The sequence below is a fragment of the Nuphar pumila genome, chromosome 1, assembly GCF_984573655.1.
Source record: "Nuphar pumila chromosome 1, dmNupPumi1.hap1.1, whole genome shotgun sequence".
NCBI lineage: Eukaryota > Viridiplantae > Streptophyta > Magnoliopsida > Nymphaeales > Nymphaeaceae > Nuphar > Nuphar pumila.
In genome coordinates this window covers 171949334-171969204 of record NC_143249.1, presented here as the reverse complement: position 1 = coordinate 171969204, position 19871 = coordinate 171949334, and the positions used below count along the sequence as shown (strand labels likewise).

At 37.4% G+C, this 19871-nt stretch overlaps 1 protein-coding gene across 5 annotated transcripts in view; it reads right to left on the bottom strand.

Moving 5' to 3' along the window:
- Positions 1 to 843: 843 nt before the first annotated feature.
- The window catches only part of LOC149851282 (serine/arginine-rich SC35-like splicing factor SCL28), a 38386-nt gene continuing 19358 nt past the window's right edge, over positions 844 to 19871 (bottom strand). Inside the window, exons 2-9 of one of the 5 annotated variants that reach the window (XR_016430859.1) lie at positions 17340 to 17417; positions 3916 to 4080; positions 3747 to 3814; positions 3504 to 3543; positions 2058 to 2233; positions 1669 to 1912; positions 1178 to 1360; positions 844 to 1088 (exon numbers count right to left, since the gene is read on the bottom strand). Coding sequence is in view for 2 of the 5 variants with exons in the window: in XM_089999695.1 (XP_089855821.1) it covers positions 1183 to 1360; positions 3504 to 3543; positions 3747 to 3814; positions 3916 to 4080; positions 17340 to 17417 (529 nt within the window). In the remaining 3 variants the exon portion in view is untranslated. Of the gene's footprint in view, positions 1089 to 1177; positions 1361 to 1668; positions 1913 to 2057; positions 2234 to 2255; positions 2423 to 3503; positions 3544 to 3746; positions 3815 to 3915; positions 4081 to 17339; positions 17418 to 19871 lie in introns of those variants that run through there. The other 4 variants (XM_089999695.1, XR_016430860.1, XR_016430863.1 and 1 more) reach the window with 4 other exon arrangements.

The following is a 19871-nucleotide window of genomic DNA, read 5'->3' as shown; positions in this document are numbered from 1 at the left end:
TTCAAAAACTACACATGAATTACATTTACATTTTAAATTACAAGGGTGCCAGTATGGAGGTTTGTCCTTCCACTGACGCTCCTCATTGTCACTTGTTGACAAATACGCGACAATTTGTGTTTACTAAAAAAAAGACCCATTTGCCCCTAAAAACAATTACATATTTCAAAAAATGCTATTAAAATTTTAAGGTGTTTTCATCATTTCAATCGATCGAACATTGTTATTGTTAACATAAATGGTTTAAAGTTGTTAAAATGTAACATATATAATAACAATATTATATTATATTATTATTATTATATATTTTTTTTTATTTTTTATTTTTATTTTTATTTTTTTGTATTTTTATCTAGTTTGTTTAGAACTAGATACCATATCATGATCAACTTTACTATGGATATAGTCATTGAACTTAGTTCAACGGCTATATTTAGAGTCCAACGACTCTTAAGGAGCTCTCCTTTATCACTCTCCCACTTGTATAAATAGGGGTTTTCTCCCTCCATTGTATTCATTGCATATCTTATGAAAAATAAAGATTTTATTATTTTTATTTTCTTTCACTTGTACCTTTTATGGGTTGTGTTTAAGGTGTCTCCAATAAACACTCTTTGAGAGATTCACGTGATTTTTGTGGAAGACCACCATTTCATTACAAAGTTAGGATCACACACACGCACATTGTTTGCATATTGTCAAACATGGATTGGACTCCATCAATCAATTCCAGCTGCGGAGACACGTCTAGGTCCAGACTGGAACGACCATTTAACACAATAGGGTCAACGTTGAGTGCAACATATTGACAACCTTGTTTGTTCAGACAGTGGTAGCCATTATCATCATAGATCACATACTATATATGTATTGTTGTACCAAATGAAAGAGGCTAACATATGATCAGTGTGAACCCAAAGTTTGTACAAAACTTGTAGCATGTAAAACCGAAATTGTAATAACATCCAAAAGTAGGATCTTTTCCCATCAACAAAAGGCTAAATTATGACCTGAAGATGTCCCATACTCCTACTTACATCAGGACAAGCATCGGGGAAAGTCGGATAGTGCCATGTCATCACCGTGGACTGCAAGACAAAGAGCATAAGCGTGTCAATGATGCAATGGTTGAACCCCTAGGTTCAAGAAGATAGAAACTGCGATTAATATAAACCACCTGTATTAACGAGAGCGCCAGGGAGAGCGAGAGCGAGGACTAGGTGTTCTGGGTGGACTCCTTCCATTCACAGGGGGGCTCAAAGATCTCCTATGTGACCTATAATCCCTGTCATCATAACGTGGAGAGATGGATCTAGACCTTGGCTCTGAGTAGTCATCTCTTGTGCTACGGCCCCTCTCCCTGCATTTCAGATCACATGGTAGCATATGAGAGACCGGATTTCAAGCCCAAAAGAAACAAACCTCAACCAAGGATGATAGTCGGCCAGAACAATGTCAAACAACTGAAAAAAAAATGCTTTCATGATCAGCAAGTTCCCTGCAAAATACTACACAACCATGGGCGACAAATTGCCAAGCGCCTAAAATTTGGATTAAAATGAGTCCAGCTTTGTAGAAGCAAAAATAAGGAGATTAAATGCATCATTGTTCATGACATTTCCAAATTTTCATGCCCAAAAACTCAAATTTCAGTTTTGACACTTTTACCTGCATATATTCACAGATATCTGACAATAACATGAACATTGGTTGCAAACACTTTGAATTATGCTCGAATGAGTACCAACCGAAACTTCCAAGCTTTCCTTGTCCCCATCTTTCTTAAACATATAATAGCTTTACTTTTACTGAAAAGATTGACTTCTAGCAGAGAGGGCTGGTAGGCTTGCATCTCGTGGACATCAGGTTGCTTTCACTTTTGTCAACTATTAACCTTTAGATTCTTTATTAACTGAATATTATGAAAAAACCGAGACTATCAAACTCTGGAAGCTGAATAAGATAACAAAACAAAAAGAAATCTATCCTCCGATGTTACTCCATTTAATAAACTATGATAACATGGATTCAAGATGCCTACTAAGTGTGATCCTTACAAGCCAAAAAGCAATGTTTGGAACCACCATGTGATTCATAGGTTTATGGTTGGAGAAGATGATCAGTACTATACTTGAATTGCTTTGAAAAGATCAGAAAATAGTAGTCAGTCTCTTTTTGTCTCTTTACTAATCACCCTTGCATTCTTTTGGGGGTCTCTTTTCACTTTAATAATCTGCATGCACAAGACCACCACATGTTATGCAAATTCACCTGAACAGTTCCTACATTTGGCCCGAGAGAACATTACACTTAAAAAAAACAATTAAAAAAAACATATACATTACACACACATCGTATGTAATGAAACTCATTGAAGTTAAGAACATTGAATGTGTGCTCTAGGCAATGCGAAGTAGAACTCCTGCCATGATATCCACACTGGAAACATATTAAGATACAAATACTCCAAACGGAAATTTTACTCAAACAACTAATGATGACTTTGTGGTGCACAAAATCCTTAGCTTCATCAAAGTATTTACTTGGTAAAAGTAGTCATAAACAATGAGCTTGCCAAAAATGAAAGAAAGTACTGTGGCAGTAATATATATATATATATACTGCGCTCAAGCAACTCATAATGAGATCATATCAATTGCATCTTAGATATAATCTGGTATGGCAGAGTACAACTTAAATATGATGATGACATCAGATGATCCCCTTTATAGTCATTAACTGGTTGGTATGATATGTTTTCAAGTCTTACATTAATATACTTTACGACTGGTTGCATAGTTATTCCTTTTACTATTCTTGATCTTAACCAAATTTTCAGTGTTAAGAGCGTTCAAATCCAGAAATACATGGACTTTAGATATTCATCAACATAGCAACCTAAAGGGAATCATCTCTTGTACAACAGTATCTTCCCAATATCAATATTTAGATGATCTACCATGATTATTTTTTTAGTCAGTACGCTTATCACTTTGTTAGTTAATAAGCCAATTACTACAATCTTCTCAAAAGAAATTGATCAGAGTCAATGACAACTAAGAAGGCAAACATGTAAATCCGTTACGCATGAACATGTGGCATGAATAGCAAGTGTTTGCTCGAGCTACAGTTTGAGAGAACGAGATAACTTCAGCCAGTTATGATGTCAACATTTAATCACCATTAAGTAAGCAATGAAGCAGTTAGTTATAGGACACTTGACATATATTAGATGAATAACATCTCATATTGAGCATCAAAAAGATGCACGTTAAGGAAATAATGAATCTAAAAATAGTGAATTAACTTATTAATCTACAATTTTGACAGTAGACTCTCAATTGCCAAAGATGTGTTGCACAAATCTAAAGGTCCAATGAAAGCATTCTCCAGGATGTGAAGATAGACGCTGAGTGAAGTCCTCCAGGATGAGTAAAAGCAGCTAACAAAGGGAATGACTAACAAGACTGTCCAAGTGGACTAAGGGGAGATAATGTTCATACCTTGAGTCATGCCTTGGTGGAGAAAGAGACCTTGAATAGGCTGCCAGAGAAAAGAAATAAGCAACTTGTAAGCATAACAAAATATTTGAACAAGAAGAAAAGGATTCTTTTTCTTCAAACAGGTTGCTAGTCATCCATAAAAAAGCTCATTTCTCTCAAATAATTTTAGATGTGAAACCAAACATAAAAGAGCATAATTGAACAAAAAAACAATTGACAAAAATAAAGTGAAAGAACACTAACATCGATAACGATGCCTTGGAGATCGCGGTGGTGTGCGCCGCCTAAAGCTTCCTCCAATGTACCTTCCACTGTAATTGTAATCAATGAACAGATCATAACCGACCCCCAACTGTTTTCACAAAGTTGGGAGAGATGGACAAATAAAGTTTCCTACACAAAAATCACAAACCTGACGCGTGAATTAGAACGCATTTCAGAAGGAGTCTTTCGGTTTTCTTCAGCGAAAACAATGGTTATTTCACGCCCTCCAACAACTTGATGATTCATCTGTTGCTTGGCTTCTGCGGCATCTTCAGCATTACGGAACTTCACAAATCCAAACCCCCGGGGCTCCCTGTCATTGTTTTAGATCCAAAACATGCTTATTAATTGCGATCAATGAACCAGACATTAGCACTTGCAATGAAAATAGACAAACCAATAAACTTTTTTTTTGGAAGGAAAGAAAAGTTTCATTAAAATGATAACGAGAAGTCATCCAATCGGTAACATCAAAAAGGAGTAGGATAAAACTGAACCAAAAGAATGACCAAAAACTATAGAGTGAGGTTGTTGGCCCTAAGCCCAAGTCTAGAATTGACAATCCAAGGGATGCCTGAATTAACCAATTTATCCTTGGCACAAATATCAATCTGTGGTTGGATCTCGCTGTGTATGATGATTGGATGATGTTTTTTGTCCTAAAAAATCCTTCTATATTTCACCCCAAACCTGCCACTATCTCCAAATGATTTTCATTCATTTGCCTTTCTCCTTGGCCCATGGCAGCAGCAGCAGCACCTGTCTGAAATTATTGATGTGCCATTGCTGAAAGGACCAATCAGGCCATGCCAGATGAAGTAAAATCTTAAAATAATAGCAATGCCAAAACATATGCCATACAGTCTCTTCATCCTGTCCTGAATGATCAGCATACCCTTGGAGAGCACTCTTAGGAGCTGCCAATCATCAGTTGCTTTTTGGTCTTCAACCCACTGGCATGACCAACTCACGGTGCTGTGGGGAAAATGGGACGAGGGGTGGTGCTAGTATATTTTTTGAATGAATGAAAAGGCTAATGCATTCTCAGAAAAAGGAAAAGGATGTCATGGTCCTAACAAGATACTTCCTATCCAACTTCATGCAAGTAATCAAACATGTTTGCAGTAAGTAGACAAGAAACAAAAAGATGGGAAGAATTAAGAAAAATAAAACACCATGCAAAATCCACCAGAATTTATTGTGCAGGAAAAGAAAGATGAAAAAGGGGCTGTTGAGATTACTTGTGTGAAATCCTGATTTTGTTTCTTGGATGAAGCAGAACCAGGCACTTGTGGCATGCATCACATCCACCTTGTCCCAAGAAGTTCTAATCAGCATTTCTGATGATTGCATGGCTATGGAGCTCTGGAGTAAGTTGGTTCAAACGTTTTCTCAAGTTTCGGACCAAAAGTTATAGTTTTAAAGAGAGAATTTCAGAATGTCAAAAAGGGTTCCATGACCATAATGGAATACCTAAATAAGATGAAGCAAATCACCGACCAACTTGCTATGATTGGCTATGAAGTTCCAGAAAAGGATAAAGTGCAGTGGGCACTTAATGGATTGGGACCTGAATATAGTGTGGCATATACCACATTATCTTGTTTTACTGAGTTGCCTAGTTTTGAAGCACAAAGATCTAAATTGCTCCTCTTTGAAATGAATATGCTCGGAGCATCAGGAACAAACTCAGATACTGCAGATAGCCATAGTGTTTTCTTGTCTGAGTCACAATATAGAAGAGAGCGTGGTGGAATGTGAGGTGAAAGAAGCCCTAGATGTGTAGGGAACCAGGGAGGTCGAGGTCTCCTTTCACTTCCAAATACCCCACCATTGGCAAATCCAAACACAAGAATTCCAACATGTTATGTTTGCAAAAAGCCAAGTCATGTGAAGAAGGATTGTTGGCTTAAAGATGATCCCAGATATAATCAAAACAGAAGAATTCCAACATGTTATGTTTGCAAAAAGACAGGTCATGTGAAGAAGGATTGTTGGTTTAAAGATCATCCCAGATATAACCAAGAAGCTAAGGTTCAAGAGAAGCCAACAGATAAACCAACATGATCAGGAACGGGTTTAGAGGCTTAGGCACCTGTGGACAGACAACTTTTATTGGTAGCTCTTGTGGGACTTAATTTGAAACAAAATGACCAAAGAGTCTGGTATGTGGATTCAGGGGCAGCCAATCACATTACCAGGGATGAAGGTAAATTCTGAAACTTGGTCCCTTATTTTGGAAAAGATATCATCACCAAAGATGGCACTCGACACCTTATCACAGGCACTGGAAAAGTATCTATTCCTATGTTTAATTCTAGCCATAAATTGTCAAATGTATTCCTAGTTCCTAACATTAAAAAGAATCTCGTTTTTGTTTCCAAGTTAGTTGATGATACCAATTCGTGCGTTATTTTTACTCCTGCTGTTTATGTGAAGGATCTCCACATGAAGAGGACAAACACTCAAGGTAAGGAAAAGAAATATGTATATGCGGACTGGGTAGGTGATCCGGATGAACGAATTTCAATTTCAAGATATGGTGTTTTTGTTGGGACAAATCTTGTTGCATGGAGTAGTAAGAAATAAAAGGCCGTAGATCATTCTAGCACAGAGGTTGAGTATAGGGATATGGTTGCGGGATCCTCACAAGTGACACAGATTAGATATCTACTAAGTGAATTGGAATAGAAAAGGACATGTTCAGTGTTGTTTTGTGATAACTAAAGTGCAATTAAAATTTCACACAATCCAATTCAGCATGGAAAAATGAAAAACATTGAAATAGATCAACACTTCATCCGAAACAAGATAGAGAATGGTGAGATTGAAGCAAAATTTATTGGAACGGAATAACAGGTGGTTGATCTATTCACAAAGGGCCTGAGCAAGCATCGGTTTTGGTTTTTAAAAAGCAAGTTGTCCATGATTCTAAAAATGTAGAACCTGAGGGAGGTTGTTGGAACGTGATATGGCTTGGAACTAGATCTAGATCCACATTAAGATTTGTTGTGAAATACATTTCTTTTGTGTTATTTTATCTGACTAGTTTACCTCTTATCATTTAGTAGATGTATTTTATAGTATGGGGTAATATTGTATTTTCTATTGTAACAGTTATAGAAAGGTTATCAATATAATGAGGAAAACCCACACGTCCATGCAGTTGATGTTTCTGGGTGTTCACGTAGCCTCCTCTCTCTATTTCTCCTTCTTCCTCTCGGTTTTGGTAGACGATCTCTGTTTCACATGCAGCTTCTTCTTGTTTAGGGGAGGGGTGGGAAGCGGCTATTAACAAGTTATATAAGATTTAATTTTGCAAAAACAACATTGTCTATATGATTACCTTTGCATTCAAATCCATCATTTTAAATTTCTTGTCCGATTTTATATTGTTTTTAGTGCATCTGAATCAAATTTTTTATTGCAACCATGGTTCTACTACATATGAGCAATATATCTATGTCGATATGTGCACGATAATGAAGCTATCCATTCATGCATTCATAATTTCATACAACAAGAAATTCGAGATCACATAAAAATGAAGTCTACAACTTTGAAGCAATATAGTTTTTTTAAGGGCGTGTGAGAATGCATGTGCGTGCATGTGTGATTGTGTTTTTTATTCTTTAATTTTTTTGCTATTATGAATATTTGTCTATCAAAGGCATATTGAAATGCCAGCATTCAATATAATGTCTTTGAATCATGTTTTCTATTTACTAACATATTTTCTTTTTGCATTCCACTTTCATTCTCAGTTTTCTCGATATTATCGAGCTATTCTAGTACGATTAAATGCTGTAACAATGACATCTAATGATCAAACTCGTCAAAGTGATCAATAAGTTTCAATTATTTCCTTATTTTTTCAATATAAATATATAAAAAGTTCATGTTAACTTAATATAATATACTTTGATTGTTTATTTTAATGTAGAGAAATCAATCAAGTTGCTAGTGAAGTTGTTGACAGCTCTAGCAAGCATAGAAAAGAACTACGAAAGTATGAAAAAACTCTGCAGACGACTTTGATGAAAAGGAAAATGTAATAGCTAAGGGTCTTATTTGTGACAAGAATCTTAGTGTCATTAGCACAAACGAGACCACTCATATAAGAAGGCAATTGGAGTCTTGTGAGAAGAAATTGGCTAAACAACAATAAGCAAACAAAAACACACTTTCTAAAGGGAGCACTCTATCGATAACTTCTAAATTTAGCATGAAACATACTAAAAAATTATATGCTACTGTTATTATTATGCATGAGCTTCTTTTAAGTGTTGTAGAATATGATTGTATGAACAAAGTCCTTCAATCATGAAATCAAGATTATGTTCCTCTTTCTCGGAGAACCATTACAAAGGAAATAATGAAAGTGTGGGACTTTGAAAGGAGAAGTTGAAGGGATTCATCCAAGCAAATGCTCAAAGAGTGGTCACTCACTTGTGACACTTGACCATCTTGTCAGATTATGAGTTATGTATGCTTGACTACACATTTTATTGATAACAATTGAATGTTGCAATGTAGGATTTTAAGTTTTCCTCAAATTCCACCACCGAGCAATGTTGCCAATACGACACCATGTTTGAAAGATTTTTTCATGGATTGGGGCATTGAATTGAAGTTAATGAATTTACATAATAGACAATGCAAGTGCAAATGATTGTATTGCAGCGGATTTGAGAAAGACAATAGGAGGAAAAGGCTTGATTCCTTTCAAAGAAAAATGGTTTTATATTTGTTATAATGCTCACATTATTAATCTCATTGTAAAAAATGGTTTGAAAGAAGTAAAGCACATAGTTGAAGAGCTTTGCGTTGATGTTAAGCAAAAACGATATATTTCATTTAAAGAAGCTGCAGACAAGGTAAAGATTCTCATAATAAGAAAATTATGTTATGATGTTAAGACTAGTTGAAATTTCACTTTTTCATGTTAGAACGTTATACAATATAAAGTAATAATGTGGTTGAAGTATAAAGATTCTTCTTAAATTAAGGATTTTCCGTCCTTGTATGAATGGGATGTGGTTGAAAAGATTTGCAAATTTTTAAAAGTATTTTATCATATTAACACTTGCTGTTTCGGGATTCAAGCATGTGACAACTCATTTTTTCCTTCATGAAATATGAAAGTTGCACATTCGTTTGGAACGTGAATGTTTTAGTACTTCAGATGATGAAATTTTAAAGAATGTAGCTTGTACAATGAAGAAAAAAATGATAAGTATTGGAATATAATAAGAAAAAAATTGATAAGTATTGGAATATAATAAATGATTTGTTGGCAATTGTTGTGGTGTTGGATTCTCGCTTCAAGTTCTTGTTTATGCAATACATATATAAAATAATGCATGGGAAGGTAAAAAACATGGTCAGACTGTGAAGGGTGCATTAGATCACTTATATATGAAGTATGAAGCAATGGTGCTACTACCTCTGTATCACATATGAAATTAGCTAGTAACAATGTTGATGTAGCGATTGACGTTGATGATCATGTAGCTGGTCTTGTTGAATATTGTAAGCAAACTGAGAGTAATCAACCCATGAAGTAAGAGGTGTCGAAGGAAAAAGGAAAAGGAATTGAGCAGTTACGACATTTTAAAGTGGTGGAAGATGAATTCAGACAAATACCCCATCCTCTAAAAAACGGCACAGGACATTTTTTTTATTCCTATTTCATCAATGCCATCTAAATTGGCATTTAGCACGTTCATTGAACCCAAAAGTGGTTCAAGCATTGATATGCATTCAAAGTTGGTTGAAAGCCAAGACATCTGAAACTTCAAGTGCAAGGTAATGCATTTATTTAAAATTGTTCATGTGGTTGTATGATATATTGTTGTTTTTTATAACATAGTCTTTAATATTATTGAAACATTAGCAATTGATTATTTTTCTATATTTTCATTATATCTAGTTTGATAGTCTTTAACTCCGCCTGTGTATAACTGTTTAGTTATACACTACCGGTCCCAAGCCCGGATAAAGGAGGAGGTCTGCGGTAGGCCAGTGACAGCCAGCATAAAAACTTAGTCATACCCTATGAATATGAACCAATATGAAAATTTCGTTGGGGTGTTCCCTACTTAGCGATGCGTTGTACTCTATAGGCCCGGAGGCAGTGATAAACGGGCAAGGATTGCTAGGTCGTCGCCCAGAAGCGACGCGTCACACCGGCGCCCGAGTGTGGTGTCAAATAGGCAAGGGTTCCCTTACTTTGTTGGGCGGGTGGGGGTAAAGAAGTTAGTCTAAGACCATAAAATTAGGTTAGCCACTTGGAACATAGGTTCTTTAACTGGCAAGTTGGTAGAGTTAGTAGATGTTATGTGTAGGAGAAAGATTGATATTTTATGTCTACAAGAGACCAAATGGGTAGGTGAGAAAGCAAAAGTGATAGAACCTTGGGGATATAAGATTTGGTATACATGAATAAATAGGAGTAGGAATGGAGTAGGGATTGTTATGAGTCGTGAGTTTATAGATAATGTAGTTGAGGTCCGTAGGAAGGGTGATAGGATTTTACTTATTAAATTAGTATTAAGTACGGATATTATTAATATTATTAGTGTTTATGCACCTCAAGTAGGTTTAGATGATTCCATTAAGCATCAATTTTGGGAAGATTTAGATGGAGTAGTACAAGGGATATCTTATGGAGAAAAGTTTTTCATCGGCGGTGACCTTAATGGACATGTAGGCATTAGTAGGGATGGATTTGAGAGTATTCATGGAGGCTATGATATAGGATAAAGAAACGTAAGTGGATAAAGGATTTTAGATTTTGGTTTGTCCTATGATATGATCTTAGTAAACACTTGGTTTAGGAAGAAAGAGTCTCACCTAGTAACATTTAAAAGTGGGGTTAATACAAGTCAGATAGTTTTTTTCCTACTTAGAAAGAGAGATAGGGGTTGTTGCATCGATTGTAAGGTTATACCGGGAGAAAGTGTAGCTACACAACATAGAGTCTTAATTTTAGATCTTAGAATTAGACAATGCCGCAAAAGGGATAGACATAAGATAGATCCTAGAATTAAGTGGTGGGCACTGAAAGGAGCTAAACAAGGAATGTTTGTAGATCGGGTAGTTAAGGAAGTTGATTGGTGTCTCGAAGAGGATTCAGAATCAGTGTGGAATAAGATAGTGGGTGGCATGAGAAAGGTGGCTATGGAGGTATTGGGTGAGTCTAAAGGCGATGCACCGCTAGGTAAGAGGATACATCATGGTGGAACAAGGATGTCAAATTAGCTATTAAGGTTAAAATAGAGTGTTATAGAAATTTAAGAGTCGTGATAATGAGAATTTGGAGAAGTATATAATAGCAAAGAAAGAAGCTAAAAAAGTAGTTCGAAACGCGAGGGATAAGGTATATAAGGAGGTTTATGACAAGTTGGATACCAAAGAGGGCGAGAAGGATATTTATAAGCTTGCAAAGATGAGAGATAGGAAATCGAGGAATCTGGGTATGGTTAGATCAATCAAAAATGAAACGCAAAGGGTTTTAATCAGAGATGAGGAGATTAAGGAGAGATGGAAAGATTATTTTGATAAGCTATTTAATGGAAGTCATGCTCAGGATCTTGGAGACTTCTCCATTCCTTTTCATGAGATGAATCGTAATTTCATGCGCAAGATTCAAAAGAAAGAAATTGCAGAGGCTTTGAAAAAAATGAAATCAAGAAGGGCAGTTGGCCCAGATGGTATACCTATCGAGGCTTGGAAATGCTTGGGAGAGAAAGGTTTAAAATGGTTGACAAATCTTTTTAACAAGTTTTAGCGGACAAATAAGATGCTTAATGAGTGGAGGAAGAGTACTTTGGTGCCTCTATATAAGAATAAGGGTGATATACAAGATTGCACAAACTATCGTGGTATAAAACTCATGAGTCATACTATGAAACTTTGGGAGAGGGTGATTGAGTCTAGGTTGAGGAAGGTTGTCATGATATCGGAGAATCAATTTGGTTTTATGCCTGTAAGATCAACTATGGAAGTTATACATCTTCTTAGACAACTTATTGAGAGAAATAGAGAGAGGAACAAAGATTTGCATATGGTTTTTATTGATTTGGAGAAGGCATACGATAGAGTACCTAGGGACATCCTCTGGTAGACAATGATGAAGAAAGGTGTTTCTCTCAAGTACATTAGTATAATTAAAGATATGCATGAAGGAGTAGTAACCAATGTCCACACTTGTGGAGGGGTGACAACCAATTTTCCTATAACGGTTGGGTTACATCAAGGATCTGCTTTAAGCCCTTTCTTATTTGATATAGTGATGAATGAGCTTACGAGATCAATTCAAGAAAATGTGTCATGGTGTATGTTGTTTGCTGATGATATTGTTTTGATTGATGAGTCTAGAGTTGGGGTTAATGCTAAGTTAGAATTATGAAGACAGACATTGGAAGCAAGAGGTTTTAAGTTGAGTAAAAGTAAGACAGAATATATGGAATGTCGGTTTAGTAAGCAACGAAGTAGTGATGGGAGTGTAGTGAAGCTTGGTGAGCAAGAAATATCGGTGGATGATTGTTTCAAATATTTGGGATCTATCATTCAGAAGTATGGAGAAATTGATGGAGATGTAAATCATAGGATAAAGGTTGGGTGGATGAAATGGAAAAGTGCAACTGGAGTGTTGTGCGATCGTAGAATGCCATTGCGGTTGAAGGAAAAGTTTTATAGGACGACTATTAGGCCCGCTTTACTATATGGTACGGAATGTTGGGCTGCCAAGAGACATCATATTCAAAAAATGAGTGTAGTTGAGATGCGTATGCTTAGATGGATGTGTGGAAATACAATAAAAGATAAGATTCGGAATGAGGAGATACATAAGAAGGTAGGCGTTGCACCCATTGAAAAATAAGATGAGAGAGAATCGTTTACAGTGGTTTGGACATATTCGCCGAAGGCCTAATGATGCTCCAGTTAGAAGGATGGAGAAATGGAAAAATATATTAGTTAAAAGAGGTCGGGGTAGGCCTAGGAAGATTTGGATGGAGATGATAGGAAAGGATATGAATGCTTTGAACCTCACCGAGGACATGGCATTGGATAGAAATGATTGGAGAAGGATTCATGTGGAAGACCCAGAATGATTTTCTTTTTTGGTTCATATCGCCGACCCCAATTGTTTTGGGATGAAGGCGTAGTTGTTGTTGTTGTTGGTGGTGTTGTTGTTGTTGTAGTTTGATGGCACACCCATTAGAGGATGATGGTTCAGACATAGATTGCTAGGTGAGATTAGAGAATTCGATACTCATTTATCAATGTTTATCTTCGTATGCTTATTATCTACTTTTATTTTTTAGTTTAACCAATGCTAATATTTTAGGTAATGACAATGACAATGGGAGCGAAGAAGGCCTTTTGGACTTTTACTTTGTATAGTATCATTCTATGTCACATGGGTGCGGGTGCGGGGATTCGGCACTTGCAAAAAATCCGGGTGCGGTAGGGGCAAAAATGTAATATATATATATAATTTTGAAGTTTTAACAGTTAACAATAACACTAATAAAATAAAAAACAATTATCGTGAGTACATTTTAAAAAACAAAAATTATATATATATATGATAAAATTCATCATTGTAAGACTGTATTAACCAAGCTTAATCGAGTTTCTTCATTAAGCTCTACTGGTTTGAGCCGAGTTTAATAGTTTAATCGAGCACTGCTGGATGCATATATGGTTTTAATTTTTTGCTATTGAATCAGACAAATATCAGGATTTGATGGATATCTGATTACATGTAAAAGAACCAAATAAGATACGAACACTGGTCCAAACAGGGCGAGACCCCATTTTCCCCTTGGCCAGGACATATATGCTTGGTTTTCCATCCGACTCTTTTAGTTATTCTCTCTTAGTTCCGTAACTGAGCTACTTTTGAATGGTAACCAAGCTGGTCATCCCTAAAGAAAGGTTGTATTGTCCATGATCATTACATCCTGCCCCAAAATCTGGCAGCTCATTGGCTTTAGATATTTTGTATTAATTTTTGTAGTACATAACCTCCAGCCCAGCGCATATCTCGAAGGAAATCAAAATCTGATTTAATATTTGCAGGCAGGTACAGTGGACTGCAATCTGTACGGGCCAACATGGGCATCATTACCCTTTTGCCTTCCTGAACCCTCTATTTTAACAGAACTATCTGTGCTCTCTTCAATTTTCAAGATACAGTATGGTTGTTCTCTGAGACCATCCAAATTTTCATGAAAAGTTAAGCTCTCATCAACTACGAGAGGTGTCAGATCTTCAGTAAAAGGTGAGAATGATGAAGAAAGCCACCAGGTGTAGTATCAATGCATTGCCTGATTCACTCCCCATCAAAGTTGCGGTGAGGACCAGCATCCTGTCCAAGAGATGGAGGTATCTCCCCACCGCAATCCCCTATGTAGATTTCGATGAGGATCATTTCCCATCGACCACGAAGCAACTCAAGAGACAGAAGAAGCTCGGCGAGTCGCACTCGCCGCTAGCGATCTCTTCACCATTGTCAATCGATTCTTGTTGAACTAGGCACCTTCGCAGGTTGAGCCTGCGCTTGACCCAAAGAAACGATTTGGAGAAGAGACTCCTTGGTAGTTGGCTACGACATGTGGTTGCCGTAAAGAAAGTTTAAGAGTTGTGTCTCGAAACTTGCCATGTTGACAAACCAGTTCCTAAGTTTTCTGGCTGTCATGCCCATTTCAGCGGGCCTCTTTTTTTTCAAGTCCAAAAGTTGGACATAAATGACCCTGGGTGCGTTGACCGCACCCAGGGTCGGGTTGACCGCACCGGGTGCCGCACCCGCATCGCGTCACGTCGATGCGGGTGCCGCACCTGGTTGGCCGAATCCCTGTGACATAGGTATCATTTTTCGATATATTTGTTAATATAATTTGTTTTGCTAAAGGCTTGCTGCTTGTTAGCACATTTATGATTTATCCTCTTCTTTGTTTTCAGATTTATTGACATTTCATGAAGAAAGAGCAAGGCAGATTGCAGAAGAATGGTGACTCTACCAAGCATGCATGCTTATCTTTAGTGATTGATAGGCTAAGAGCATAACATTGACTTTTTTGTATTTTTTATTTGAAACTTTAAGTAGTGGTTTGGTGGTTTTGGTGGTTTTGGTGGTTTTGGTGGTTTTGGTGGCTTTGGTGGCTTTGGTGGCTTGGCAGTTTGACTAGTTTTTATATATTTTTTATTTGAAACTCTAAGTTTGGTGGTACGGTGGTTTGGCAGTTTAGTTTAGTTTAGTTTAGTTTTTTTTTTGTATTTCATTGGGACTTTAGTCGTTATGGATGTATTTAATGTATTGTGGTGGTTTGAATGGATGTCTGTTATGGGTGGTGCTTCAATTACATTTTTTTTTCATGATCTTGCATGTAACTAAGATAATTGCAGGTAACTTGGTGGTGCGTGCTTCTTCATGAGTTCTTAAAAAAAATGTTATTTGCATCTTCTTTTTGCTTGTATCTCCAAAATCTTTTGAGTTTTGAGCAGGTTGAAAAGATCTAAAACTTGTCAATGGCAAGTGAAAGGGTAGGATATGTTTGTAATTGTGACTGTAAATGTTAGTCTTCACGAAATAGTAATTTTGGAATCCATTGTGTTTTAACATCACCCCGGATCAAGAAAGGTTAAGCAGAATATGTAGGTCATCTTGAGTTGTGATTTTGATTTTGGCTTCTATATCTTCAAACTTTTGTAGGTTCATGGTTGCCCACAAGAGAGAATCGAAAAATGTCCATTTTGTTTCATTGTCAGGATTTTTGCATTGACTCACTAAAAGAAGTTGTTTTTGCTTGTTTATGGCTTGCATAATTGCTATGGCTCGAACATCTTTAGGTTTTGACTCCAGCTGGTACTAGCAACTCAGTTTTTCTGTTTTAATTTGTCAAGAAAAAACAATTCTTTCAGAATTTCTTGACAATATTGATATTGGGAGCAGTTGGCACATTCATATATTTTTGCATAATCACAATTGGATCAATATTTAATTTGAACTTTCAAGCACGTTTAAATTATGATATCATCCTTGACGGGGGTGAACCCTTCAAGGACTTGGCAACTTGTAATCCAAGTTCTTTTACAATGGATGAGTGAAAAGCTAAATTGTCTTTTATACTGAGAAACTCTTTATTTATACTGTTTTCATAAGAATAACACATGTATTTTGACTTTTGAGGATTATATGCTAGTTTGTTATCTTCAACATCTAATTTTATTGGTAAACAGTAACAACAATTGTTAAAAAGCAGAGGCACATTTGCTACAGACAAGGGGGGTTATCTATTTATCTTCCTGGTAAAATAGCTAATGAGGGTTATGGCAGCATGATGCAGAGCTCAGTTTTTATGTTGGACTAGTTAGTTCATAGGGAGTGGGGGTGATTATGTCAAATTTAAAAAAGAAAAGGAAAAAAAAAGCAAGTTCAGCCCGAGCCGGCCTGCCCAATAGGCCTACGGGCCAATGGACGGGCCGTGGGCCAAGACTTTGCTAATGGGCCGGGCTTTGACCACGCTGGCTCAGTCAACGGCCCAGTCCATTAGCGGGCCGTGCCGACTTGTAGCCCACCCCTAAATATAGGTGATTAGTTGTTTAGTAGATGGCCCTCATTGTGTAGACTTCAACTACAAATGTGCACTAGCTCAACTTGACTTATGGACATAATTTACCAATCACGAAGAGGGCATTACAAAATTGATCGATGATCTGAGAGAGAGAGAGAGTCATCTCCCTCACTTTGCTAGGTCTTGTGAGGATGGAAAGAGGAGCCCTTGCCAAACACATGCTTGGGTAGGTGAAAGAATCAACGAGGAAAAGCTAATAGAGGGAAAAAGAGTTTTAAGGATAAATTAATAAATCAACCTATTAATTCAACTCAGGTTAATCATAATCCAAAGTTAACAAAATTTTGTTTCTTATTAACAGTGCAAAATTTTATTTGTTTTTACCAATTTTCTTAACTTAGGTGTGTTTCCTTAGCACCAAAAAATTCAGGTGTGTTTTTCAACATTACCCGAAATCTTATTAGGTTGAAAACATATGCAAAAGAGACAACTGATCTGTCTATCATATACCATTACAACCCACAAGTCTACAGCTGTACAATTCTTTACTTGAAATACCTTAACCAAAAAACAAAATTTTCTTTTGCAACCAAACAATTTACACTTTCAAATGCAAATTAAGATCTGATAGAAGCCATTAACAAAAATACCAAGGATGTTTCTAAAACTAACAAGATAAAGATGGAAAGCAGAACACAACCACTCAAATGAAGCAGGAGTGCTGAAGAATCATCACTGAGGAATTCAAACGAAATTACTACAAAAGTTGAATGACAGCCAATTGAAAAAAAATAGACAAAGCTTACATAGTCGCCAACAGGTAACACATTCAAGCATCATGGTGCTCAAGAATCCTAACCGAGGGATCCAAAATAGAAAATTACTAAACATTTCCAAGAAAAGAGAGCTTGTGACACCACAAAAGTTCAGCCAACCAATGTGATGATAGTCAAAGCTTATATAGCCATCCAAACAACAAGCATACCCAGTATAGTAGTTCTTTGGAAGGTATACATCCTTCACAGGTCCAAATCGCTCAAATGGAATCCTTAGATCATCTGGCCTGTAGAAAGGCAACATGTCTATCAAAAATGGCACACAAATTTCCAATTCAAACACAAAAGAGAAAAACAATTGACAGTTATGTAAATGAGAAGGATTTCCAGATGCATAATCTGCAAAGCTGAGTAGCAAAAAATCCAATCTAAATTGCAACACATCAATACACTGAATCTCATGAAAATGCAGCCATATAATTTGACAGAGCTGAAATTCATTAAGTACAAAAATGACGCTCAAATGGTCAGGATTCAACATATAAAAGGGTGTGGTCAACAATTACCAGACCAAATTTGTCTAATTTTGGACTGGTCAATGTTGACTTAGGATTATCCAATCTTTGGATTCAATCAGTGTTGACATTGCTTAATTTTGTCCAAGTTTCTGGATCTTCTAGGATTTTAAGATTTAATCATCAGCACTGGCTTCATTATGTGCAGTTCAGTATCTATAGAAGAAAGTATGTTCTTAACTTAGCAATTTCATATTTAGTTGTAATTCTCAAGAAAAAGCTTCATACTTGGTTGTAGAATCAACATGAATACAAATTAAATAAAGTTACATACACACATACATATATATATAGAGAGAGAGAGGGGATTGGAAGTAGGCACGAACAAGCTTATGTACAAACTAGGTGCAGACCAGTGTTATTAAAAACGTGCCTCAAGGCGCAAAAAGCGCACCTCACCTCAAGGCGAGGGCATTTGTGCCTTGAGGCGCAGGCTTGAGGCACAAATGCACAAAGGCGTACGCCTCAGAGGCCTTGAGGCGCGCACACCACATGATTATGGTCAAATGAGGGTCAAAGCCCTCATTTGACCATAATTAAAATCTTGCCCCCGACCCGAACGAGGGTCGGGGGCCCTAAATAATCTCTCGCAGCCCCTCTCTCTCTTGTCTCTCACAATCACTCCCTCTCTCTCGCAGCCCCTCTCCCTCTCTCGCAGCCCCTTTCCCATTTCTCACTGTCTCTCTCTCTCTTCCTCTCTCTCGCAGCCCCTCTCCCTCTCTCGCAGCCCCTTTCCCATTTCTCACTGTCTCTCTCTCTCTTCCTCTCTCTCGCAGTCCCTCTCTAGCGTCTCACCCTTATCGGCCTCCTCCTTCTCGTCGGAAGCAGCTGCGACGCCGAAAGCAGCCATACCCCAGGTAACCCGACCCCCTTCATTCTTTTTCCTTCGTGTCTGCCTCCCTCTCTTGAATCTTTGTAGCAGGCAGGGGCACGACCCCCGCCGTGCGATTTATTCCGGCAGGCAGGGTCCATGGCTCCTGCCGATTGTGGTCCCTGTCAGGTAGGGGCCGTGGCCCCTGCCATATATGATTTCCGTTAGGCAGGGGCCAAGCCCCTGCTTGTTTTTTTGTTTCTAGCAGGGGCCATTCTATGGTTCAGTCAAGCAGGGGCCAAGGCCCGTGCCATATATTGTTTCAGGCAGGCAGGGGCCCGACCCCTACCATCTATTGGTTAAAGCAAGCAGGGGCCAAGCCCTTGCCTGCTTTTTGTTTCTAGCAGGGGCCATAGAATGGCAGGGCCATTCTATGATTCAGTCAGGCAGGGGCCGAGGCTCCTACCATCTTTTGGTTATAGCAGACAGGGGCCAAGCCCCTGCCATATATTGTTTCAGGCAGGCAGGGGCTCGGCCCCTGCCTGCTATAACCAACAGATTTGCACGCAAATATGTTTTTTTGTTTCTAGGTGTTCCCATATCAATCTTCAGTTGTTCTTAGATCGTAATTGGTAGGTCAAATACCATGTGCGAGCAGCATTAAATTGGTGGAGCTGAAGAGCTTGTATAAAAATCACATTGTAGTTAAAGTAGTTTTTATGTTTTTCATTTTTTATTCTCAAGATATCCATGTTGCCTTGATTTCCTCCGGTTGATGTCTCTCTCGTTGATGTTTTGCTTCAGTTTTTTCTCTCAACATTGCAAATATTCAGTGAAGTATGATTAGTTATTGTTGATATGAAATTTTGTGCAGAATTCTGTCTCCTAGTTTTGTTTCCCATGGATTAATGTACCCCAGAAAAGATACTAATATAAGCTAAGGTTTTGTCTAAATTTTTCTTTCTATAAAAAAAATATAGGCATTATTTTCTTTATGCTAATTATCTCAGATTTTTTCCGTATTTATTTGAGATTTTTTATTTCGTGTTGGTTGGTGCTTCATCAATAAGACATTTCTTATTTATTTATAATTTTAGATAATTTTTATAGTTTTTGTAAGTTTTAAAAAAATTTGAGGCTTACGCTTTGCGCCTCGAGGCTTATGCCTCGCCTCAGATTTTGGTGGAGCGTCTCGCTACGCCTCAACGCTTTTCACAACACTAGTGCAAGCAGCTAAAAACATGGAAAATCACAAAATTGACCTCTAGTTGTAGTTGTGTTCTGCCCACCACTGAAAAAACTCCTCTAGCAGCAATTCTACTGTTGCTAAAGTTTTTGGATCAATGGCTGTGGGT